Source organism: Salminus brasiliensis, chromosome 22, assembly GCF_030463535.1.
Source record: "Salminus brasiliensis chromosome 22, fSalBra1.hap2, whole genome shotgun sequence".
NCBI lineage: Eukaryota > Metazoa > Chordata > Actinopteri > Characiformes > Bryconidae > Salminus > Salminus brasiliensis.
The window spans coordinates 23,796,023-23,822,889 of NC_132899.1; the positions used below are offsets into that span (position 1 = coordinate 23,796,023).

General features: G+C 39.8%; 1 protein-coding gene across 3 annotated transcripts in view; it reads left to right on the forward strand.

The window, feature by feature from the left end:
* The window catches only part of rhbdf1b (rhomboid 5 homolog 1b (Drosophila)), a 61,718-nt gene that overhangs the window by 20,065 nt on the left and 14,786 nt on the right, over positions 1–26,867 (forward strand). For 2 of the 3 annotated variants that reach the window (XM_072666848.1, XM_072666849.1), the window contains 3 exons: positions 12,915–13,063; positions 14,151–14,293; positions 16,271–16,384. In XM_072666848.1, the coding sequence (XP_072522949.1) occupies positions 12,944–13,063; positions 14,151–14,293; positions 16,271–16,384 (377 nt within the window). In that variant the 5' untranslated portion in view covers positions 12,915–12,943. The remainder of the gene's footprint in view (positions 1–12,914; positions 13,064–14,150; positions 14,294–16,270; positions 16,385–26,867) is intronic. The other variant, XM_072666850.1, reaches the window with a different exon arrangement.

Here is a 26,867-nt window from a genome sequence, read left to right on the forward strand (position 1 = left end):
CTGACATGTTATTCATTTGCAACCACTTGCCACTTCATATTCAAAGTACATTCAAAGTACATTTTTTTCAGTGTGGACATGCATCATCAAACACCTATCAGTTGTAACATCAAATGTAGATTACTAGCATTCTCCTCAATTGCTGCACAATCTGAATGTTTAGCCTTCCTTTAAATGGGTCCCATCAGTCAAGCTCAAGTGGTGAGATGAATGTGTTCTATCAGCAGAGGATCTGTACAGAACAACTTGGTAAGAGCAGCTTGACCTTGTACACTCATGCCAGCTGGGAGAATGAGTAGTGCCCAGTGCCACTATCAGCATGCTGGAAGAAAGTGGATGAAATGATGTGGAACGGCTCTGGCCATGTGGAGGTATGTAAGGCATTTCCTAGCATGCGGACGGAGCGCTCTCCGAGGCTAGTGTGCCTAGACTAGCAAGCAGGTCTGATGAAAATCTATTTCAGTGCCCACTCACTTGGTTCCTGGAGGCACATGCATCAGTTTTTCATCAGCAGCCAGAGTAGCTTGAAGGGCAGCCAAATGTGTCATTCAAGCTGTCTGTAGCTGGTTCCTACCGTCTTTCACAGCTTATGTCTGGTGCTCATTTGTATGTGGACGCCGTCTGAAGTCAACTGCTTAACCAGCTTTTGGGCAGAAGCATTGGGTAGACTGATTGGATACATAGACACGTGTCAAACAGGGTCACAGAGGGTCTGCAGTGTTGGACCATTGACTGATAGTGTCCCAGTCCGTGTTTGCATAGTAATCTTAACTTTCTTATTATTTGCATATTTTGATTTTTTCATAGATTTTCTTTCTTTTGATTATTTTATCCTTAATATTGGTAATGATCTAATGGTATCAACCACACTGTCATTATAAAAATGCTGTGATGAAATGTTATTAAAACTCTTTAGCTGCAAGAGCCTGTATGTTGTCGTACATCCAGAACCACACCATGGAGCTCAAGTGGTGTTAGTGGTGGCCTGCTCTGTGGATACTCACTGTACTGGGCTGAGTGATGTACTTTTGAGAGGGGTCTTGGGTTACTGGTGTTAAAAGTTGTTACTCTGCTTCCCCCACGAGGCACGTTAGTTATGTGAATTTGAGTCAGATAGGCGGCATTTAGCGCTTGAAGTGGATTTCAGCAGTGGCTTTGAGGGGTTCTGCAACTGTGAGTGAGGTCTGTGGTGCCATCTCACAGTTGAATTAGGAACTGCAGCGCCCCGTGACCTGTGCCAACTTGCAATATCTGGACCAGCTCTCAGGATTGGCTAAACTATCGTTCGGTTGCTGAAAATGGCTGATCTGTCCTTTCATCTCTAATACTGATGCTGTATTGATACTGTTGTAATATAATATGCTGCATTTTTGATATTTTGATTTATTTTTTATTTTGAATTTGTTGAGGGCAACTTATGTTAAAGAAAAGGTACACATGTTCTTTTCTGTTCCAGTCAATTGATTGACTTTTAAATAAATAGCACAAAAAAAAACAAGCTTCATGGTTGTATTCACTCGAATTTTCACAGGCAGTAACTTCTTCAACTTACTTGATCAATCATGGTTTTCTCTGCTGTTGGCCTTGAACCAACTAAGATGATGGATCACCTGTGTCCCAAAGATTTAGACAAACTTCCAGAGAATTATTAGTTCATCTTCTGCTTCATCAGGTGTGGTGCCTGCACCTTCAAAAACAGTTCAGACAGTGGTACGAACATCTGAGTGATATGCAAAAGGACTCAAAGTTTCATCTCCTAAATGAGGAGACTGTGTATGGCACTTGCTAGCTACACGTTGGAACTGTATAGTTTCTCAAAGAGAGATGGCAGAAAAACTGCCAGCTTTAGATCTGACAAACAAAGTTATTCGATCAGGTTACCGGACCTAAATCCAGTCCACCTTGTAGTTGATCAGCTGGTTGTTTTTGTCTGCACCAAAACCTGCCTGCGTGACCAAACATGTTAGAGAACACATCGGCTTCTGTGCATCTTACTGATGAGCGGCATTGGTTTCGAACTTCCCTATCAGTTCATGCCTGCACTGAAAACAATCAGTCAGTTGATTCTGATTCTCGTAAGGTTTGTTTCGACATAATACGGGTGATTTATTTCCTCTGTCCTGACCGGAACAGTTGTATCTCAAGCACCTCATGGAATGAATTTGACTCAGTTCAGCCTCTGTGTGTGTGGGCGTGTGTTTGTAGAACTATGTGTACTCATTGTGTATAAGAAGTGCCAGACAGTGTGCGCACACCATGGGACAGTCATGGGTTATTGTCCACGGAAAGAATGATGAGATGAGCCTCAAAGCTTGAACAGATCAATTTTGTGAACTCCATGGGAGAAGAGAATTCCAAGTCCAAGTCCACACATGTGCACATGGCTAGCGGTGGGCAAGATCACAATATAATATGCTTATTGTGAGAAATTACATCACTAAGCGGTTTTGTGAGTAGATAATGATTAATTAACAAAAGAGGCATTGTGTTGGCAAAATAAGACCATAAGACCACTCCAGTGTTTCTTCATTCTCTATCTAATGTCGAGTTTCCAGTTTGAAATGCTGTACGACACATATTTAAAAGTATTCCCCCTGAGGCCTAGACTCTGTTATAATTAACTAAAAAACTCAATTGTTGATTTTTAACAAGGACACGCGCTGTCACTAATGCGAAGCACCAAAGCTGATCGACTATTATAGCACCCCCTTGTGGAGAATCTTCTTTATAAAAAAGTAAGTGAGTTACTAACCAGGTCAGTGAGGTTCTTTGCATCTAAATAAAAATAAGAAAATTAATTATTATACATTTTTTCTTCTCCATTTCACCCATTTTAAACAAAAACTGGATTAAAGAAAAAGTATAGAATTAATAGAACTAATTGGTATAAATTGTGATGACACCAGAGTGAGAGTTACCTTAAGTTAGCTGAGGAAAAAAAAGGTACTTTTGGCATTGTTCAACTGATGTGCAGTATGATAAATGTTGAGAAATGTATGAGAAAAAAGTTAACACATAGCAACTTAAGCATTTTAGTTTGTTACTCACTGTGAATAGTTATATAATTGCTACATTATAAAATGTAAATTCATAAAAATATAAAAATCTATATTTTTAAAATATTTGGACTTTGGGTATTAATAATAGTTTGTGAATACTTATTTAGCTATTTGGGCTCATAGCGTAATGTAAGTTGATGTATTATTCTACAATGTCAATGTACTTATTTAAACACTGAATATTTTACATTGTGTGACATTCACATTTTATGTTGAGTATCAAATTGCAAAAAAATCATATATAAGATATTATTGATAATTCTGTGATGTTGATGATATTTAAATAATATCTCAGTCAATGCAAAATGTTTTTATTCCAAGTCATTTCTAATGGTTCATACATCATGCAGTTTTGATACAATGTCAATAATAAGTGCCAGATTCACATTATGTAAAAACATGAAAATTGGAAATAAATGTTTTTGTGTAACAGCAATGTTTATCAATCTTTAACAAATATATAACTATTAATGATAATTGATAAGCTATTCTTCAATTGCTATGCTTCAGTTGCTATTCATAAGTCCTGCAGTTATGAATTATTTCTGACAGAATTATATGTTTTAATAGCAACTTACTAAACAAAGTAACCTTTATCATATTAAGTGTCATGAAATTTTTTTCTTTAAATATACAAAGCTACTTTAACAGTCTTGCTCTTGATCATGGTTCACATGGTTGACTTTGAGGAGGTCAGGAGGTCAGGAGGTCAGAAGTGAGAGTTTGAACTAAAGCACCCTGACTCGGAGGAAGAACTCAGCAAGAGGTTCACACTCACAGGAAGGAAGCCTTTGCCAAATGAGGTCGTCCATCACTGTCCAGAACCATGCGGACATCTGCCCCTTCTAAATCTCTGTTCAAACAGACAGGCCCGAATTCTCGCTGCAACATCTGGCCTCAGTGAAAACACTGGCCGTGTTTGCATTTCAACACGACACAGGCTTCTTCCATCAGGAAGGAGGCTAACAAGTTGTGACAGAAGTCAAGTCTGCATTATGACTAATGAGGGATTATAGCCAGGTTCTTAACCAGAGCACACAGATGTTTTAAAGGACACAGAGGGACCATGAGTGATTAGCCTTTATGCTGTTTTTCCTCTACACTGCTACAAATCCTCAGCACAGTATTCCAGAAGGGGCCTAAAAGCCAAGAGTAGACTAATAGGGCCAAGATATGAGAGGAAGTATTGCTTTTGTTGTGAACATGACTGGGCTGTTAATCTTTTTAGTGCTGTATAAACATCCTGGCCAGTATAAAACAGCTACAGTATGGTTAAGTTCTGAATGGCTGGGATATAAATCTTTCCGCTCAGCAGTAGTTTCTGGGGTGTAAATATCTGGACAGTATAAAAGTCAGTTCAGTTTAAGAATACAAGGTACTCACTTTAGCTAAGGCGGTTTCACACGTACCGTGGGTTTCTGGTCCAAATCCGTCGAGTTTGTAAACCTGGAGAGTTGGTTTGTTTCCACACAGGGAAAAATCCCAGTGCACCAAATGCATCCCCAAAAAACGTGAGAACATTATTTTATGCATATTGGTCGGACCAGTTTGTGAACTGGCCCTGTGTTCTGGACTAGTGCATATTTAACATAAAGTTTAATGTGGAGCAACAGCAGAGATGCCGTTTGATGGTTAACACCTGGCTATTGGAGCCGTTTAGCTCAAACTTACAGAGTACACCTGATAGTTGGGTCTGATCAAGGTCAGATAAAATTCTCATCCACAAACTGCTCCAGAGTTTGTTAAGGACCGGGCCAAGACCAACTACTCCTAAGGGCCTCAGTGTGGTTGTTTTGGTCTGCAGCCGATTACTGTATTCACACCTGCCCAAAGGGTTAAAACGACCCAAAGTCTGATTTAACCAAACTAAAAAGTTGAGGTTTGAAATAAGCCTTTAAATGAGTCAACATTTCTTATAACTCAGAATCTTTAGGACTTTAGAAATTTAAAGTTGAGGTTCTTAAAAAACAGTGGTGATGAAATGTTGTGCCGAATGAGAAATGTATAACAGACAGTTGTGCAGCTTTCAGAATGTGTTGATATTTAATTGAATTCATTCTTCCCTCTACAAGTGAAATGCTCTCACTGGATGCATCACAACCCCAAACCCACCTCCGTGCTTAACAGTTGGAGAGGTGTTCTGTTAATCAAATTCTACACACTTCTTTTTCCAAATATTTTAAGATTTGAAAGACCATGATCAAACATGACCTTCATTTCCTGCGTCTTTAACACAAAATTTAGCATCAAACGTTTTGTAAAACACATGTGAACAAGCCTGATGCATTGTGGAAGTCTGATGCACTTTGCTCATTGCAGCCAAAAAGAACATCATTTCATGCAAAATTTTGTGGTAATGATGCAGGAAATGAAGGTCACATTTAGCGAAGCGAGTAAGCGAGTCTATTTAAAATTTGAGATGACATAACCACGTATCCAGATTTGAGTGTATGATGATGTAGTTTCCACAGTGTTAATTGGCGGAGTATAAGCCAGTAGGTTTCGTGCCGAACTAGTAAAATTATGTGTATGTGTATATATTATTATTATAATATGTGTGTATTATTTATTGTTGCGTTATACTTTTTTTAACTTTTGGTTGTTTGTTTTTATGACATTTGTATTTAAATTATGTATATTGTGAATATTAATGTCATGCTGTCATGCAAAAACCTTCTCTAAAATGGAACCTTTAGAGGAGTAGGAATACCCTCAATGGAAGTAATTTTGAAGCATTTCTATTGGTCCATGCATTACACAGTTCTGATATAATGTAAAGAAACTGCTAGATTTATATTATGTCAAAAAAAGTCAAAATCTGCAAAAATGGAGAAGGTTTTGATCCCACAGCGATGGTATGCATAATTCAGAGTAGTATGTTGTCTCCTTGGTAGGTTAGGCGCTCTACGTAGGTGGAAGTTCAATATACTAAGATCCTGTTTATTGCTGTTTGTGTCATTGCCGCAGACCTTTAACGTGGTGTAGGCCTAATTGTGTGTTTGCTTTTCAGATACCAGCTGCAAGTGTATTTCTCGGAAATGTTATGCTCTTCTGAAAGCGATGGTATTTCAGTAATAGTTCCCATAGTCCCAAATTATGGTTGGACGCTGGTTGCGGAGCTGGAGTGTGGTGTGTGCTCAGGCAGACCCTGCCATTTCTGGTCAGGATCAGGGTGCACACAGCTGATTTTTGTGTGAAAGTACACATTTTTATGTGCAGACATGGAGACGGTTCTGATTAATCACTTACTTACTGTAAAGCTTTGTGGCGTTCTCTGAGCAGGCAGACCCATTGACCTGTGTGTTGTGTAGTAGATACTGTTTACATTGTAAGATTTACAGAACCTACAGAATTTATATTGTTATATATTGACTATATTGTCCTATAGTCAAAACTAGGCAGATTGGCAGAACAAATATGGCCCCATGTTAACTTTAGCTCCATTATAGGCAAACAAAGATCCTTCTGTTAAATTAATATCATTTTTAATATTGCAATTATTAGCACTCCAGTAACACTGTAGTTGGTCAGTGTTCTCAGACAAGTATAGCGTGGCGTAATTTACGGTCAGATGCATAAGTGTTTGGACAGTGACACAATCTTTGTAGTTTTGTAGTTTTGCTGTACACCACCCTCACCTTCAGTGGGGTTCAATTAAAATACTGCAGTAAGTGCTTAGGAGTTACAGACATTTTAACACTGTCCCTCAATTCAAAAGTAATTGGACAAACTGACATATAAAGTTATAGTACAAACCTAGAGTGTAATATTGCGACTATACCTCAGCTTTGTTATAGCCATTTATTATTAAAGATTTTAATATAAAGAAAATGACTAGTTTGTCTATCAACATTCTGCCAGGTAAAATAGTCCCCCATTCTATTAGTCGAACCACACAGTGTACACTACCTATTTACTTACCTACCTACCAACACTTCTGATGAGTACTGCTCTGTTTTGAAGCCACGGTATCTGTGTTTATTGTACTTATGTGCAGTTTGGGATGTTGTGTGAGTAACAGCGTAACATTTGCTGCAATGCTAGTACATTTTATAAATGTTAATATTTCAGCATTGGCAGAAATTTACATCCTAAAATTCCCATATCAGTATCCTTACAAGTTCACGAGTTTGTCCTTTTAATTGACAGAATATTGATGAGTTGGGCTTAATTTGACCAAAGACATGAATTACAATGATGCAAAGGGTCAATGTTACTCTCAGGCTGACTTCAGATATTCTTTATGAGAGTAATGAAGGAAGAGGTCTGCTGCTGTGCTCTAAACCTGAGATTCCTTAACCACTGATTTGAATGCTTCTGTGTGGGGAAGGGAAGAAGCTGTGGTTTGCAGTAGGATGTGGTGGGACTGTTGCCATGGGACACTATGTTCAAGGATTGTGTTTTTACTTCCTGAAAGAAATGAATTGGTTTCTTCTTGGGTTTCTTTGACAACACGCTTCTACATCAAAGCAAAGCTTCTCTGGGGACAATAATCTGTGCTGTCCCAACCCGTTCGTGTGTCTGGTGCCATGTTCCATTCTCCAAAAGGCTGGAAATAGCTCAGTGTAGTCAGGAAGCCCGGTGACTGGTGAAGCAGTTGGTGCAGAATGGCGCAGAGCTTGTTGACCTTGGCTAGATCACTTGGACCTTTTGGTTCTTGAACCCACTGATTCCAAAAACAAGACAATGGCGGCTCCAGTAATGATACATGCTGCGCCATTTTTCTCTGTATTCTCTGAGGCAGACCGCTCGTTTGAAAGTCAGAATGAGCCGTTGATTTGGACAGCGTCTATCCGCTTGATTAGAGTAAAATCCTCCCTCCAGAGCTCTATTAGATACAGTTCAAACAAAGGGCTTCCATCCCTGGAGTGGCCAGCAGATTTCCATATCATTCTGGAGCTCTGTGTGTGGCGCTTCAGTCAATACCCACTCTCTCCTCATCATCTGGCCATAATGCTTCATATGTCACTGACTGCTCTGTGACTGCGCTCTTTCATCGATGTAAATAAGAGATTTTTTGGCGTCCTGGGCAGAGTAAGAACCATTACTACATGTGTCTGGTATTCAGAGAAATGCTCAATTGTTCAATATGATGCCGACAGATGGGTAGTGAATGTGTCTCGAGTCTGTTGTCCTTCATATTTCGAGATGCACGACTGCTTTTTGTGAACATCTGAGGTAGAGTAGACAAATTTGTGGACAGATTGTGCCATTGGGAAAGTGTGTCTCGACTTTGTCAGCCAACTGCTTCTATATTTGGAGCTGAAGGTTCCAGTCATTACAGGCTTAGGGTCAACAAGTATTCATGTCTCATAAAAGCTCATTCCGTGCCCTGGTTGAGAGTAGGACTGCACAATATGGATAATGCAGTAGCGCCATAACTTAACAGTATGTTAACCTCTTACACTCCTTGGTCCCATTGATGGTTCCTGGCCTTTTTCCCCATTGTTATAACTTAGGAAGAACTTAGCTAGCTTGCACTGCTTTGCATGTAGTTACTGATTTGTAATCCTCACAGAGCATAAAGGATTAAAGGAGGAGTCAGATTCTTGACGTTTGAACCCAACAGCAAAAATCAGCATTCCTTTAAAAGTTCCACCCCAAATTTATTGATACCCATTAAAAGGCAAACCTACATTGGGCTGGCAAACTTATTTGGGGTCGTCGTGGCCATAAAACCCTTCGTAAAGGTTGTATGGACAAATGCCACAATGGCGTTAGGTTATGTGTTTCTTTCTGTGGGCTAGTAGAGTGCTTAAAGTAGACTGTATATCTGCTACATGCTACATGCTGAACTCCACTCAGGAAGGAGAGGAAAATAGCTGAAGAACAAAAAATTGGACGTTCTTAGGCAAGAATAAAGAGCACTGGTTGGTGTTTCAATGGTGGAGAGACATTCAAGTTTGCCGTTTCACAAAACCAGTTGTTGGTTATTATTTTGTCCTGATTGACAAGACAAGACTAGACTACCATATTCACCATTTGTTGTGGACACAGATGGGATTTGGCCTCCACCTTTGACCCATTCGTGCAGTGAACACACATAACACACACTAGTGGTCAAACCCACCCAGCGACAGTGAGCACACATGCCCTAAGCCGTGGGCAACAGGGAGGGTTAAGGGCCTTACTCAAGGGCCTAACAGAGGCAGCTTACCGAGCCCAGAAACCTGTTATCAACCCTAACCACTGAGCCACCACTGCCCCTTGCTAATCCCAACCGGTGAGCATTTCAGCAGCAATTGTAGCAACAGTTTGCTAGACCTTGACCTAGCTAATATTACCTACATCTTTTGTAGCTAGCTAACATTGCAGTGTGAATTCATTCAAAGTGGGTGTGTGATATTTTAGGTAAGATTTTATAGAATTTGTGATATTTTCTGCTGATATTGATCAAACACCAGTACCCATCAATACCGGCATGCCATCTCTATGCTTTCTGCCTTGTTGTAATGTTGTTAAATCTTGCTAGGTTTATTGGTTGGTAGATTGATTTCTATTTGTTGAATCCCATGAATATCTTCTTTCATCATAACCCTCACAGAAACCCTTCTTCAAAACAGCTATGATATGGTTCATTGGCATATTTCAGCCCCCTATGAAATCATTATCAGAGTAGCTTTTATCACAATAACCATATATTGTCCCACCTTAGATTATGGGGTGCAACACTGCCCTTGTTGCTGTATGTCAGACTTTTTACACACACCAGCTAATACATAGAGGAGGATGGGTTCCTCTCAAGGTTTCCTCCTCTCAATCTGGGGACAGTGGGCAGGATGATGAAATGTCAGGGGAATCAGCACCATCTAGTGGAAGAGTGGAGATGTGCAGTATTCCTAGGAACACAGGGACAGAGATTGCGTAGTGTGGGATTCAATTTATTAGTTATATTATTTATTATTTAAATATTTATTTATGAAATTATTTATTATAAGTTTTGATGCTTCTGATTCTCGACTCCTTTTAAGAATCAATTTGTTTTAATGAAACCGTTTGTTTTCATTGCTAAAAGATGATCCCTGCTAATAAAGGTGTAACGTAAGAACATAAATACACTGACATGTATTAAGATAAGATAAGATAATCCTTTATTAGTCCCACGGTGTTGAAATTCTCAGTGTCACAACAGAAAAGGGAAGGCAAGACACTCAGATGCCAAAACGTAGATAAATAACCACTATATACACAATATAAATAATAGAAGTAAAAAAACAAGAACAATATTATTTACAGATTATTTACAGGTAATTGCAAATTACTCATAGCAGTTCCACATGTGTGTGTGTGTGTGTGTGTGTGTGTGTGTGTGGGGGGGGGGGGGGGTTATTGCACATTGTATTTTTACATTGAGGGATCTCTATTCCTAAGCTTATTATTAAAGGCATGTTATTATTTTTATATTTTAACATCCATTATTTCCTGAAACACTCCTCAATTGTTGAGAAAATGAATGAAAATGACATGTTTTGTTAGTTTTCTAAGTCAAACTAAGTTAACAAATCTTACAAAACTGAGGACAGTTTTAATATTTTTGGGTACAATTTCTTTTTATTTGCTGAATTTAACAAGTTGGAAATATATAAAACAACACATAAAATGTGTCATGCACGCTTTTGTATGTTAAATGGAGTAAATATACAGTAAGTGTATGCTTTAAGATGTGCAAAAGTCTTATTTTCCAAAACTTATTGTCACTCCATAAATCAACAAACCATGTCATTTGACTAGGGGTGCACAAACGTTTGGTCCAGGCCTGAGGCACCTGTAATAATAAAAAAAACTGTTAGTCTGGGCAGTAAGTGTTTATTTTACTACTAGTAGATTAAATACAAATAATAATAATTAGTGCTAAATAATAATTACTTTAACACATTCATTTAGTTTTTAACTAAAATTACTAATTGCTCAGACGTCCTCCCATTGGCCACGCTTTTTATAGGCCCGATTTTTGCGGTTTTATTTAGAGATGTAAACGCAGCTACTGTTGAGCTCAGACGGAAGATTGCATATTATTATTATTATTATATGCATTAAATCTCATAACTAACTCTTACTTTCTTACACCTCCTTTGTCTCTCTCTCTTACACACAGCGGCTCCTCTTCTAGCTTGCTTAATTCATCCATTTATCTCTTTATAAAGTTCTCCATTAAAGCTTCTGTGTCCGAGTTTCTTTGTGGCCGAGGCTAAGGTTCTCATAACTACTGAGATATTATAAGAAAAAAAACCTCAAGAATGTGCTATCTAGTATTTAAACTTCTGATTAATCATAATTAATCACTAAATATTATGATTAACATGATTAAACTTTTTAATAGAGTGACACCATTATTATTAATACAATAACTAGTTATTTTATGTGTATCAGTGTGCTCATTTAAGGATTTCCAAAACCTTAATATATGACTGTATTTGTGTCAGTGTGGCCACAATGTGGTTCAGATATTTAGCCTATTTCTAAGGCCCAGGCAGTTTGATGGATGCGCTTCATTACTGCAGAGTGGAAATGAAAACAGCAGTAATTCATAGAATGATAGATGATTCGTACGAGAGAGAAGAAAATGAGCAGCTTTTTGTGGTCTTGTTGTGCTCTCTGCTGATGAGCCCTTTCCAGACGAAGGAAAACAAAACTATCTTTTCTTTCTGAATACAAGAAAGAAACAAGTGAAGTTATAAAGTAGCTGGATTTTGGAAGGAGGGCCATGTCTGAAGCTCCTCTGTTTCCCTGCCAATGGAACAGCCAAAGAAATCCTGCCTTGCCCTCCTTATTTTGTTATTATAAATGATTCAGCAACTGCTATAAATGATTCAGCACCTCTTGTAAAAAATTCAACATTTACTATAATTGTTTCAGCATCTACTATAAATGATTCAGTACATGCTGTAAACGATTCAGTACCTGCTGTAAATGATTCAGTACCTGCTGTAAATAATTCAACATTTAATATAATTGTTTCAGTATCTACTATGAATGATTCAGTACCTTTTGTTTCAGTGTCTACTATAAATGATTCAGTATCTACTATAAATGATTCAGTACCTGCTGTAAATAATTCAACATTTACTATAATGAATTCAGCATCTACTTAAATTGATTCAGCATCTACTATAAATTATTAAGAGCTGCTGTAAATAATTCAGCATTTACTATAATTGATTCAGCATCTACCATAAATGATTTAGCACCTGCTGTAAATGATTCGGTGCCCGTTGTAAATGATTTAGTACCTGCAGTAAACACTTCAACATCTACAATAAATGATTCAGTACCTACTATAAATGATTCAGTACCTACTGTAAATAATTCAACATTTACTATAAATGATTCAGCATCTACAATAAATGATTCAACATTTACTATAAATGATTCAGCATCTACAATAAATGATTCAGCACCTACTATAAATGATTTAACATTTACTATAAATATTTCAGTATCTGTTGTAAATGATTTATAAACGGCTATGAAACTACTATGTAACTTGTGCTGTTTGATGGTGGGGAATTGAAATATGGGCCTACATACAGAGCTTTAGGGTTTAAAGCGTTTAGTCTATAGTCTTACATTTCTGACTTACCAGTGATGTGGCATCCTGTTGTATCGAGCCCTGGTGGACTGTGTGTGTGTGTGCTGTTAGAACAGGGCCTTGACAGCACTTTGCCACTCATGCTGCAGCACCAGCTGGAAATGAGGATTAGCGTCTTACATAAAGCAACGCTCTGCTGTGTGGAATGTTCACCCATATTTGTGTGTGTGTGTGTGTGTGTGTGTGTGTGTGTGTGTGTTCAGTGTTTAAATGTTTTCCTCACTCACTCTTTATCTCTCTCACTTTCTCTCTTTCTCTCCCTCCAGCCTGTAGGAGCGGGGAGGGGGGGTCCAGCATGGCTGAGGTTGACGGGGAGAGCAACAGCGGTCAGCAGAGAAAGAAGCCACCCTGGCTCCAACTCGACATCCCTACCACACACGGCCCCCTGATGGAGGAGCACAACAATTTCCTGCAGGTACTGAAAACCAAGTCCAGATTGTGGCTATTTTCTACACTGCTCTCCAATGAAAACCATGGGTTGAACCCTGTAGCTGCCCTGAACACTGTGTAAATAATTCTGGATGAATGGACCAATAGAAATGCTCTAAATGACTTGGAATAAACACTTATTTTACATACGTCTCCTGTAAAGTGCCCATTTTTGGAGATACATGTTTTTCATTGAATAGCGATGATATTTCATTTTTATTAGAAATCCATTTTCAGCATTTCTGTGGGTTTATGTACCAAAACCAGCCATAGTTTATTTTTACATGATCATTTTCCCCTTATAAAATTGTCTGCCTTCAAACCTGATATATGTAAATGATCTCTCTCGCAATTGGCTACTGTGTTTTATGGCTTTGCTTCAGCCAGGAACAGCACAAACTTTACTCATTTCCTACACCACGTCTACTCTGTCCGCATCACTTTAGCATGAGTGGGCAACTAAAGTGCTGTAGGCTGAATAGACGGTTAGGTACATGTGTTTGTGGTTGGGACATCACAACCATATTGGATTCAGAACACGCTGGGACAGGTTCTGGATGTCCTATATAATGTCCTAAGTCTTCTGTGGCCAGCCCGACATATCTCTCATGTTTACCATAGCAGTATATTTGCATATAAGAGACTTCTCTCGTTTACTTTGGGAGGCTTAGTTAAAACTAACCCCGCAGTGTGGAGGCCGTACCTTAGCCTGGCTAACTCTGACTATGAGTTATTTATATACTTCAAACTCCTGCTATATTACAGCCACTTAGAAGGAAATTGATATAACTCTGCTGATGTAAGTACAGTAAAGTCAGTTCAGATTTATAGCCCACTTACAGAGCTGTGGGCTTAAACAGTGATGCATTAGGTATGTGGTTAAGTGCCTTAATGTTGTTTAAGAAGTGTCCTTTAAAATGATCTGCTTTGATATTAAAAAGGTTCACGCTTGCTAATCTGGCTGTGACGCAGTCACATGCCCAGCACCTTTATTACTCTGTAGTACTCAGTACTTTACAGCTTCTAGTGTGTTGTGAAGAGTTCGGTACGTTTTCTGTTCTCTTCTTCTTCAGCCATGGGCACGTAACAGCCTGTACCTGCGCAGTGCAAGTGTTCCAACTGAGAACATCCAACTCAGATGCCCACCAGTGGACCCCAACGCCTGCCGCAGACCCTCAGTACTGCGCAAACCATCCATCTCTCAGACCATTAAAAGGTAGGGAGGCACAAAAAAACTGGCATAATGAATCTGGCATATTTTATGTATATATATATATATATATATATATATATACATACATAAGAAGCTCATAAGAAGATGAATGTATGAATGGATGGATAGAAATGTACACACACTATTTCACATTTACATTTAAAGCATTTTAGCAATTAGTTTTGCATAGACTAGGATCTAAAAGATACCTCTACGCCTAGATACTATTAAACACAAAAGTCAGTATGGACAACACTCAACATACACTAAACTTTGCCCAAGTACTCTTGGAAGAGGTAGATGTTCAGTCTGTGTTTAAATGCATAGACAGTGAGCGACTCGGCTGTTCAGACACCCAGGGGAAGCTCGTTCCACCACTTTGGTGCCAGGACTGAAAAAAGCCTGGACGCTCATCTTACGTGGATTTTGAGGGATGGCGGGTCAAGCAAATCCGTACTTGAAGCTCGAAGGGCTCTTGGTGCAGATCGGCTTTTGACCATTGCCATCAAGTACGGAGGGGCTGGTCTGTTCTTGGCTTTCTCCAGCATCAGGGTTTTGAATTTGAGACCACCCTTTTTTGTTTCCAGTTGAATCTGCCATAAAGTTATTCATTTTTCTGAAGAGATGTTTGGGTCTGCACCGTTGCCTAAATTACACATTTGTGTCCACAATTGTGTTTAATTGAGAGCACAGTAAACACTGTCCCTGTTGTCAGTTAACATAAAACACAATCATAAGTAACACCTCCTTGGGTCAAAATCACAGCTTTGCTGCACAGTAGAACAGTGGACTACCAAACATTTACTTACTTGTAGTTATTTACTCAATGGAAAGTTGTATTTATAAGATGGTTAACTAGTAAATACTACTTCAACGTTTTGCTGCTTGTTTGGGGGAAGATGAACCCTGAAAGCATGAAAACCCGTAGGATACCAATAGGAGTTGTCCACAAACACTCAATATCACACAAATACAAAATATCAACCCGAATAAATATTAATTAACTAAGTACTGAGTCGCAAAAACTGATTAAAAACTGAATTTGAAAACAGGTAAAAATATATCTAGAATCCCAAATTTCCCACAATTCCCCACACCATTTCATTGGCTGTTTAAGTGAAGTTTACATGTGGTACTAATAGTATTTCCAAGTCGAACGCAGCATAAATGAAATGAAGGGTGGACCTTTGCACAGTTCTGTATGTTACATGAGTGTACATGAGTGTGAGTTTTATATAATATGATTATTTACTAACCCTAACCTCAAAGTTTTCTTCTAACCTCGTTAACCAAAAAAAAAGTTTTTACTCTTTTGGAAAAAGCACTTAGCTGCTCCTGACATTGCCGGTTCTTTCTGTGTCTTCTGTTTATCCTATTTAATCTAGTATGAAATGTATGAAAACAAAATAAACACATATCCAAAAAATCCATGAAATTCCATTAAGAAGCCATACAGGTCAACATCACCAGCAAACAGGAGTGCAGGGATTGTATGTGTTTGTATTTCAAAAGACCCATCTGTGCATTTCCATGTACATTCTGCTGAAACAGCAGCCCACATATCATTTTGTCTTGATTTTTGATGATTTTTGATGAGTTTATGAGATATTAGTTTAATCTTCACAATGACAATGAAAAAAGGAAAATCTTTGATCCGTCCCAGTCCTCAATTGGAAGACCTAACTACAGTTTTTTTTTTTTTTGGCAAATATGGCTACACTAAATTACACACTTGTTTCCATTAGAGTTGCATGTGTGTCCCCATCTGCTGTAGCACTGGTTCTCTCTGCGGGACTAAACTCTCCTCTTCATGCTGTCTCATCTCTCTCACATATTTCCACTGTAAACTTTTAACTTCTGTAAACAGACTTCACTCTAAAGGTCTGTTCTAACCAAGCTCCTTCTTCCTCTCTGTCTCTCTCTTCCTTTCTTTTCCGATCTCCTCTTCCTCCTGCCTCCCCTTGCCGGGCCGTGTTTCAGCCCCACAGGGAAGAGGGTGCGTTTTGAGCAGATGAGTACCGTGCTGGTTAAAGGCCAGTGCTCGTCCCGCCTGGAGGGGCCCAGGCGCCAGTCTCTGCCCCAAATCGTCCTCAGGTACTGTCAAGCATTGAGAGACGGCCTCCAACGGTTTCCACTTGGGAAATCTATATTAAGATACTGTATTAGGTTCAAATTTATGAGTGTGAAATGTTACAGTAACTATGTTTCTAGCTAAGCTATGTTTGTAGGTTATTTTTTAAAGAATGGGTTTGTCTACACCAAAAACCTGCACTGTAAACGTTCCTTTCTCCAGGAAAAAGAGTGTATTTACTCTCATTTTTAGGACCAATTTCCTCAGATTGCTCACTTACACATAACGAACAAAGGTTGCACCCCAAATCAAACACAAGCACACTGAATGGTGCACCACCATTAACCCCTTAATGCAGCAAGGCTTTTTACACACTAAGGCTTATTATTCAGTAACTGTAGGGAGTTCTGTACATTTCGGTGGGGCTATTCTTTGGTAGTGGATGTTTGTAATAATGTTTGTCATTTGAAAGTTGTATTTATAAGATGATTAACTAGTACATACTACTTCACTGAGTTTGTTTAGGGGAAGTTCCACCTACTAAGCATGAAGACCCATAGGATTTCCCAAAGGATGCCGCTAGTCCAGAAACATTGCAAAATATCCAACCAAATGAATATGAATCAACTAAGAGCTGCAAAACCTAAATACCACTTGTAAACACCATTTCATTGGCAGGTCGAGTGAAGTTTACAAGTGGTACTAATAGTATTTCCTAAGTCGAACGCAGCATTAATGTTAGAGTCTTCAAGAAAAGGCTGTAGCAGCTCTGAAAGAATGGAAAATTCTCAAACAGCTCAAACAGACGAGATAAAAATAAATTAAACTTAAACTAACTGAATGTTCTAATTAATCGATTACGGGAACATCAGGAAGCCAGCGGTACGGAATTTACAACATACAGAACGTGAAATCACATTAAACATCTTAAACTGAACCTTGTGTGACATTTTTACACATTTCCAAGGAAGTGACATTATTATATTAACTCCTTAAACAGACCAGTGGGCCGAAAGTGTTATTACAAACTTCTATTACCAGAGAATAGCCCCACCAGTTTAGAAGCCTAACTACAGAAATCCCTGTAGTTACTGAATAATCCAGCATAGTGTGTAATAAGCCTTTCTGCGTTTGAAGGTAATCACTTTTATTGCCAAAAAAGGGTTTTGGTGGAAGTAACAAACTTTCTGACTTGTAAATTGCACAAAGTTGATGGACCTGGTGTTGTGTAATAGAGCTTACCACTAGTGTGTGTATAATTACCATTGGACTTGTACCTAAAGTAGCTATGTAAGTAGCCTGGCTACTGTGGCTACATAATTCAGATAAACGAATTCCCTCATAATCAAAACACAGCAGAGAATTCCCTGTTCCACAGAAAAGCAGTAACCTTGGTTTGACCTCTTGCTTTATCCAACCTCTTTTTGTTCATCACCTTTTCCACTTCTGTCTACAAGCTGCTCCAGGTACCTGTGAAACTTTCTCTGCCACTGTGCGTAGTTCCGCTGTGTGTATGTCAGGGTTGGACGGGGATTTTACAGACTTGTGGCCTTCATACATTTTCTTTTTATGATCAGAGCATTTGACTAATTAATTACTATGATAATATAAGCCATAAGCCATAATTTAACCCATCTGGGGTAGTGAACACACACATGAACTAGGGGCAGTGAGTACACACACACCCAGAGCGGTGGGCAGTTAACTCCAGTGCCGGGGAGCAGAGAGGGTAAAGGGCCTTGCTCAAGGGCCTAACAGTGGCAGTTTGTCAAGCCCGGGTATCGAACCCACAACCCTGTTATCAATAGCCCGGCGCTCTAACCACTGAGCCACCACTGCCTCACTAGCCACCACTGCCCCACTGTTGCTAAATATTGTTGCTAAAGGAAAGAGTTGGCAAATTAAGCATGATGTTGGCTTGGGAGGAGACAGCGCATTGGCTAGTAAGCTGAGGGGAACCCAGTTTCAAATATTATCTTAATTTACTTGAGAAATTCAAAGACTTAACTGAAGTGTACAGCCTGCTCTTTGGCTGGCTCTCCATCCAGGGTCTTTTCCTTCCAACTGTCTTGAGCGCCTCCATTTAAATTACATTTCTTAACTCCTCCCCTAATTTGGTGCAGATACCCTTTGTTAACAGAGATATGTTTTTGGGTTCTACTGGCAATCCAACCTCCCTACTGCCAAAATAAAGTAATAGATGAGCGTTATTCCGGCCTTTTCATGCGATGTTCAATATAAAAGAAAACAACCATTTGAGTCTTGCTAGAGTTGCAGCACGGTCCCGTCATCTCGATTACTCGTCTTCCATCAACCGATTAAACATTTTTAATATTATCACAAGTTTGTAGTCCTGGCTCATGCTAACTGTGACATGAACATTGTGAATAACCGATAGATGAGCTCTCTCTAGCACCAAACAGGAAGCAGCAAAGTGTCATGGCTAGTTAGGCCAGACACCAAGGGACGAACACTCGCAGAGATGGATCCAATGCAAGTACTTTTATTAACAAAAAAGGGGTACAACACAGGGTAAACGAAGCAAACAATGCAGCAACTAAAGGGACTAAATTGTAAAACAACATAAACTCGACAACCAAAACAGGCAAACACAAAAGCACACCTGAGACCGGGGGGGCTCTGGGAGCTGAGTTAAGAGAGCTGGTGAGAGGGAGCTAGGGAACCAGCCATTGAACCCTAAACGTCTAGGCCGACCAAACCTGGAAATGCAAAGTCAAAGAGGGTCGTCTAGCTGGAGCGAGAGTCGTGGATAAATCCAGGGTGCCTTGCAAAACTCAACGCTAGAAGCAAGGTCCGCTAGTGGACCTGAACTGTGAACCAAACTGGCCTAAACAAACCGTGATCTGAGTCACGACACCTACATCCAATTCTCGGCAAGGAGCCCTGTAGCCGAGCTCCTTAAGTACCCCCAGCCTCAGGTGCAACACATTAACTAAACTTGACATGATGAGCTTGAATCAAGTATGAACATAAACACGATAAAAGTCCTCCTGTGAGCCTGTGGGCAGCGGGTTGGAATCGCCCTGGGGGAGGGCACGATACAGAGGGGCTGACACAAAGCAGAACATCAGGATCATCTCTGGTGAGGAGACTCTGTGGAGTCCCTTGTAAAATTAATAATTAAAAAAAATAATAAAATAAATTAAAAATAAATCAAATAAAAATAATAAAAGAAGTAGAAATCATGCAGTCTTGCAAATAGTGACCCCTGCAAAATCATAGTCTGGGACTAAGACCTCTGTGAGGATGGACTAATTGTCTTTAGATGTGAGAGTTTCTAGTTCGTGGTTAGCATTAGGCCAAATGCTCATGTGTGTGCAGGGTCTGTACCAATACCTAAACTGGAATGCATCATGGCAAAGTTTTGTGAGGAATGTGTGACATTTTCATTTCCAATAAAAGCACACCCCTCCTAGCACCATGTGGGAGAACCGCTGGATCCCTACCGCAGGCCTCTGTTGACTTCCAAACAGTGTCAGAACACATTACTCCTGCACAGGCATGAAAGAAACTCCTCCAGAAGCAAAGCAATGCATCAAAGCCTGCCTCTGCCTCTGCACACTGTGTTTTAGGCTAATCATCTAATGGTCCCAGAGCATGCAGTCTGCCTCGCTTCAAAGGCCTGGCTGTGGTCTTAGGAGGGAATAAAGGAGGAGAACATGGAGGATCTTATCATGACTGTCTGTGTGCCTCAGTCTGGGATACACACCCGGTTGTTAGCTTAATCAGTTCTCCGGCTTGAACCCTGATGTGGGACATTAGTCAAACCTTATTAATGTAAACTGCCCCACAGTGCTCTGACCATCTGCGAGTCCAGTCACGCTTTGCGGTTCTGGCTGTATAAACAATAACATTTATGACTGATGTGGTAATTAACTACAGTTTTAAGCATGTTTGTCACTGGTTCCAAATATAAGCAGCGGATCTATGGTATATAAAGTATTTTCGGCTCTTTTGGCTTCATGCTAAAAGCACTGCCGCTTCTAAATCTCTGATGGTGATGTCAAGGCATGAATTTATGATGCATTATGAATTAAGAATTCATTTATTGTGTTTTTGAGTCGTTTGATGATCTATGGTGTAAAAGTAGATGACTTTGTGATGCGTTCTTTCAAGTATATTTACAACCCTGTTATTTGATGTCAGAATGAAACAGGGTAATTGTCATGCTGAAAATAATGAGCTTTGCCTTTATTGGCTGGTTTAAGTCACTGGGCTAGCTCACAATCACATTACCTAGCACAGGATTGGCTAGCCTAGCTACTTTTCGACAGTAATAAGAACTATAATATTCAAGAGTCTTAGCAGATAGTGTTGCTGTCCTCTCTGTGTCCAGTCGACACAGTGTGCTAACTAAGGGGATCGCATTAGGGTCTGGTAGGGTTTCTTTTAGCCTAGCCTCCTGCTAGCACCGACTGGCTTTCCAGCATGGCCTTGTAAGTCGCTTTGAATAATAATAATGTAATTTGAGCTTTTTTTAGCCTCACACAACACTGTGCATGCAATAATAACTTATTAATCAGCATTAGATAATAGAGTATTTCACTCTATTACAACTTATTATTATTATTATTCATATTAAATTACAACTTATTTATCAGTGGATGTAAGCGCCACTTGGCTGTTTAGTCAGTTGAAGGATATGGTGAACATTTGCACAAAGATCTCCACCAAGTCCAGTATTTTGGATGTGTCAGCAGAGTGTATTTGTAGGTGAATTCCTCAGCTGTCTTTGTGAAAAGGCACACGTGGAGGAGGATGTTTGGATAGTCTTTAAAGGCCCCAGGCTTGGGCAAGTCCACAGTACCAGTGCTGTGGTTGTCCTCTGCTGTAGAATTTAACACCGCCTTCATATCACAGCCTACGGCCATACAGACTGAAAAGGCATATATTGAATGAATGAACAAAAATTACATACTTTGTCTTCAGTTTTTTCAGTTGTCTGAGTTTTGGTAATAATTGAGTTGGTATAACAGGGCTGTTTTTGAAGAAGTGATCAGGTTATGATTCATATTGAAGGAGTAGTGGTAAAAAATCAAACGTACACAATATTACACAAACTTACAACTTGTTATCTACATTAGCCTCGAAGCGCGTCCGTGTAGCTCCAGAAGGGCTGAGTGGAGATGGGGAGCGCTCCTCACTCCTTCAGAAAGCCAGTGTTGCTGCTCCATAGCGTTGAATCAGTGAAATCTTTTCAGTAGTCCAGTAATTCATCTTGAGGTTTATTTAAGGGGAACAAGAGATCGATAAAGAGCTGTGAGAAGTTGCAAGCCATGTTGGAAGCCACGAGGAAGAGAGAAATGTCTGTAAATGAGATGTTCTGCAGAAGTATTGCTTGAAATTCCATGTGAAGGTCATTTTAGGAGGATGCATAGCACTGTGTAATGAATCTCCTTTTTTTGGTGATGGCCTTGTTGACTGTATTGTAGAATATCTGCTGAAAAGAGGTGAAATTATATCACTGTATTTACATGGTAGTTTCCATGGTTATCTGCTTTATTGTACTGAAAAGAAAAAAAAGATTGCGTTTTCGGTACTGTGTGTACAGTGTGTACAGTGTGTGTGTGTTTAAACGAACAGTGCCTAGTCTTTAAGTTTGTTCTTTTCTGGCTACATGCAGAGGCATGCCTTCTTTCTCTCCTTCTCTCTCTCTCTCTCTCTCTCTCTCTCTTTCTCTCCTTCTCTATTTTACTTGTTCTCTCTCATTTCTTTATTTCCTCTCATGCCCTTTGTCTCTCTCTCTCTCTCTCTCTCTCTCTCTCTTCCTCTCTCTGTTCTTTTTCTTGCTCTTGGATTTCTCTCGGTTGCTTCCTCTCTTTCTTGCTCCTTCTCCCATCTTTTTTTTTTTGCTCTTTCTCTTTATATATTTCTTTCTCTCTCTCTCTCTCTCTCTCTCTCTCTCTCTCTCTCAAACAGTTTTTCATTCTCTCCCTCTTTCTCCCTCTTGCTCTTTCTCATTTCCTCTTCTGCTGTTTCTCTCCCTCTGCCTCTTTCTTTCTCTGTTTACACACACATACACACACACACACACACACAGACACACGGACAGGGCTAGGAGTGGAGGCAGCTGGTGATCAAGCAGTCACAGAGAATCACTCACCTATAAGGAATAACTGAGAGGATGTGTGAGAGCTGCTGGGTGTTAGTGGTGTTTCTGGCTGAACGGAGGCCTGCAATGTGTTGAAAGCTGAATCCTCGTGTTGTTTCTGAGCTTCGTTCATGACCTTTGCGGCGGCGTGGGATGAGGACAGGTAGGTGGATGGAGAAACTCTCTGCACACTCTCTGTTTTGCCGCTGTGTGTACTTTTCCCCCTGTGTGTCATTTGGGTGGAATGAGGCAGGCGCTCTTTGCTCAATCACCTTTCTTTTGTCTGCTTTTCACTTGATCTCGCCGGTACGTAGAAACTGCGGCCCCCTCCACCAAACTGACACAGGAAGTTTGTCCAACAAGGCAGGATTATTACTGTAAACACTAACCGTAACCTGCCTTAATGGGATTACAGCTTAAGGATGTGGGTTTGCTGGGTTTGCTCAATGTTTCTATAGAACTTGAAAGAGTCTCTGAGTGATTCTGAAATTATTGTTCTATTATTCTGTCATTTATTGTAAGATTTATTATTAAATTTATGGTTAGATTAAATTCAGTTCAATTCAGATTTATTTATATGGCGCTTTTGACAATGAAGGTTTACAGAGATCCGGGTCCAAGCCTCTTTTGGGTAAACTACAGGCTGTAGATGTAGTCTTAACTAGGTCTTAATTGAGTTCCTGATCAGTTAGCAGTGATTAATGGGCAGGTTGCGTGATGACAATGCATATTTTAAGTACTTAGGTACATACAGATGGTGTGTTTTTTAGATCTCTCAATGGCTACACACAATTCGTCGTTATTTAGGTTTTTCTTTTAATATGTAATTCATATAAAAATTTTCTACCCAATTTGGAAAACCAGTTACCCAATCCTCATTCATGTGAACTCATACGATCACTAGCAACGCCCTCAACATTACAAGAGTGAAAATGCCATGTCTCCTCCTCAGCCACCGCCTCTTTTCAAACTGATGCAGCATCAATAGGTAGCCAGAGCGCTCAGAGGACAGTGTGGCTCCCCAGCTCCGATACAACAGCTAACAGACACCTGTGTCGACCAACATTACACTAGAAGTAACGGATTGTATCCGATCCCTAGCTCCGATACAACAGCTAACAGACGCCTGTGTTGACCAACATCACAGTAGAAGTACCGGATTCCCAGCTCTGATATAACAGCTAACAGACGACTGTGTCGACCTGCATCACACTAGGAGTATTGAATTCCCAGCTCCGATAGAACAGCTAACAGAGGCCTGTTTTGACCAACATTACACTATGAGTATCGGATTGTATCTGATCCCCAGCTCCAATATGACAGCCAACAGATGCCTGTGTCAACCAACATCACACTAGGAGTATCGGATTGTATCGGATTCCCAGCTCTGATATAACAGCTAACAGACACCTGTGTCGACCAGCATCACACTATTAATATATCAGATTGTATTGGGTCCCCAGTTCTGAGACAACAGCTAAGACGCCTGTGCTGAGCAATATCACACTGGGAGTAATGTGGGGAGGAAATGCCATCAACCAACCCCTGAGAGAGCGAGGCCAATTGTGCCTAATGGCAAGCGGCATGATCCGGGATTTGAACCAGCAATCCTTGGGTAATGGTGACAGGGTCTTAGTGTATTGGTCCACTTAGAGCCCCTGTTAAGTTTATTTTTATTGTTTGGCTAGTTTCTTTAAGCTGTTTTTACTTGGTGATAATTTAGCATTATTATCATAAGGATCTCAGGATTATTGAAAAACAAAAAATAAAATGAATTATGAGTTATGAGTTATGAGTTATGAATTATGTGCTCTCAGAAAAAAGGTCACATTGGGACTGGCAATGGTAGGTTTTCAGTACATTATGACCGGAAGATCGTCAATCCCGATTAAGGCCAGGGCTGAATGCTACATTACTCCTTTCAGAGAAACTTGGGAATGCATTATCATGCAGGGCCTCTGTATTGTTCTGCATTGTCTCCCAAGGTCAAATGTACTTTACTTTTTTGGAATCAACCACAGCTAAAAAACACCAGCTGAGAGAGGTGTGGAAACACAGTGCAGAAACACAACCGGAAAAATGCCGCTTATCTAGCTCTGAAAACTCCATCACTTTAGCTTACCAGCTGTTGCTGCTGTACTTTTGGCCGTGGTTAAATGTGGTCTGCACTGTTTGCTGTTTTGTGTGGTTAGTGGTGTTTGTTAGCTCTGCTGTGTTCTGATACTGTACTGGGCTGAGCGATGTACTCTGGAAAGTGGTATGCGGTCAGTGGTGTTTACTCTGCTTCCTCCACGAGGCCACGCTTGAACTCCCCCATTCACTAGCAGTGCCCTCACACAGAGGTCTGTTTTAGCAAATTAGAGAAATATAAAAGCATATTTTGGCTAAAAATCACCTGATACCGATAAACTGTGGGAAGCATAATAGTACATCTTTTTGTGACGCATGTGGGGCATGTGGAGGTGGCCAAAAAATATAATATCATAATACTTAAACACAAATGCATAATATATATATCACAACATTTAGGTCCTTAACCCCAGACAGCTAAAGTGCTCCTAGCGCCACTTTTAACAAGTGCCCACAGTGTCATTGATGCAAAGCACCAGAAGCTATCCAAGTACTAACAGCGCCCCCTTGTGGATCATTTTTAGTCTGTTAACCAGAGTGAGTTAATGAATGAGTAACAAGCCAGGTCAATTTAGTGTTTCTTACATATAAAGACCATCAAAACCCATGATCACAATGATGTTTATTCAGTATTTCACACACTGTGATATTGTTAATGCAATTAACCAGCGCTAATTCTGCTCTCTTTCTACTGAAACATGTAGTCGGTCTGTGTGCTAGACGTATATTGTGTGTGCAAGTATACTGCGATGTAATTTATCATGAAAATGAAACAATATCATCATATTGCTCACCTGTACAATTTGCTATGACACGTACGTTGTGTAGGTATGAGAGTGAGGACCTGAAGAGTGTGGACTCTGGCTGTGTGGAAGCTGTTAGAGGCCATGCTTTATATGTGTTGATGCCACCCTGGCAGAAAGGTGCTTTGAATGTACATGATTCAAATGTCGACTGCATATCGGTTCAAGGTCAGTGTAATTGCTGTCTTTCTGTTAGAACTGTGGTAATGCAGTCAGTTTCATAAAGATGCAGCTGATTTGCATCTGTAAATACTGTGAATTCAGTGTACATTTCTGGTTTACTACTGGTTTGCAAAATTATTTAGCACCTAGACAGAATTACCCAACAAATTTGAGCAGTATGCGTATTTCTGCTTATGAATATATAAAAAATGAATGAAAAAAACATAATAAAATGTTTTTTTCTATACGTTTTCTAAATAAATGCATTTATATGAACTGAAATTATAAATAGGGCAGACAACAATAAACCTGACCCGCACTCCTGTACACAGGCCTATAAGGCCCCAGCTGGCCTTCTCTGTAATGATACACAATCTAGGCCTGTTATTACTGAGTGTCGTCCTTTTCTAAACACTCCCTACAGCCTCCCGCTGTCCTCAACTTACACACACATTAAACACATGCATACGAAGAATTGCAGGTTAGTCATCACTGTAATAAAGAATTATCAGTCCACTGTAAGAGTGAGGATCCCGTGGTTGCTGTAAGGCCGAGCTTAATCCTTGTGCTCTTAAGCCACCAGATGTTCTTCATTACTTGAACAACAGAAAAAGCGTGGCAGGCAGGGTGGACTTTGCTGTAGGCCTAAAGCCCTAAGAGCCAAGGGATAACACACTACCCACACTGCCAAGCCTCTACCATGTTACTATTACGGCTGTGCTGAGAATGGCTTCAGTATGGAATTGCCCAGCACCGTATATGTATTACGTGTATGTATTTGTATTAAGCCAACTGTGCTGAAATATAAAAATGACTGTTATTTGCGTATATATAGCACGGTGCAAAAGAGAGCAACTTTCATTTATTTCATTTCCAGTCAAAACAGCCGTTAAGTGCAAGTTCTGCATTTATGAGGATGAAAGATAATTCAGGAGAAACATAAAAAGCTTTCATCTTTGAGAGACAGGAGACTTCAGATCTGAACATCCACAGGTATTTCTGTCCTCCCCTCCACTGTAAGAATACGACTCAGATCTGTGGGTCTAAAAAGATGTAGAACTGATCAAGAACCTTAGTACAAATTATTCAACTGCTGAAGCTGCTGCTGTTCACCCCAGAGCCCAGCCCAGACCCCAGCATTGTTGCACATGTTTGGGACTAAATAAATGATGAAATGATTAAACTGTAAAGGCTCTTTTTCAGTCCTGAAAAAGAAACTGGAATAAAGGTAAAGAGGTTCACGAAATGTTGAAACATCTGAAATTATATTTGGTTGTTGAGGCTTTCTGTTTTTTCCTG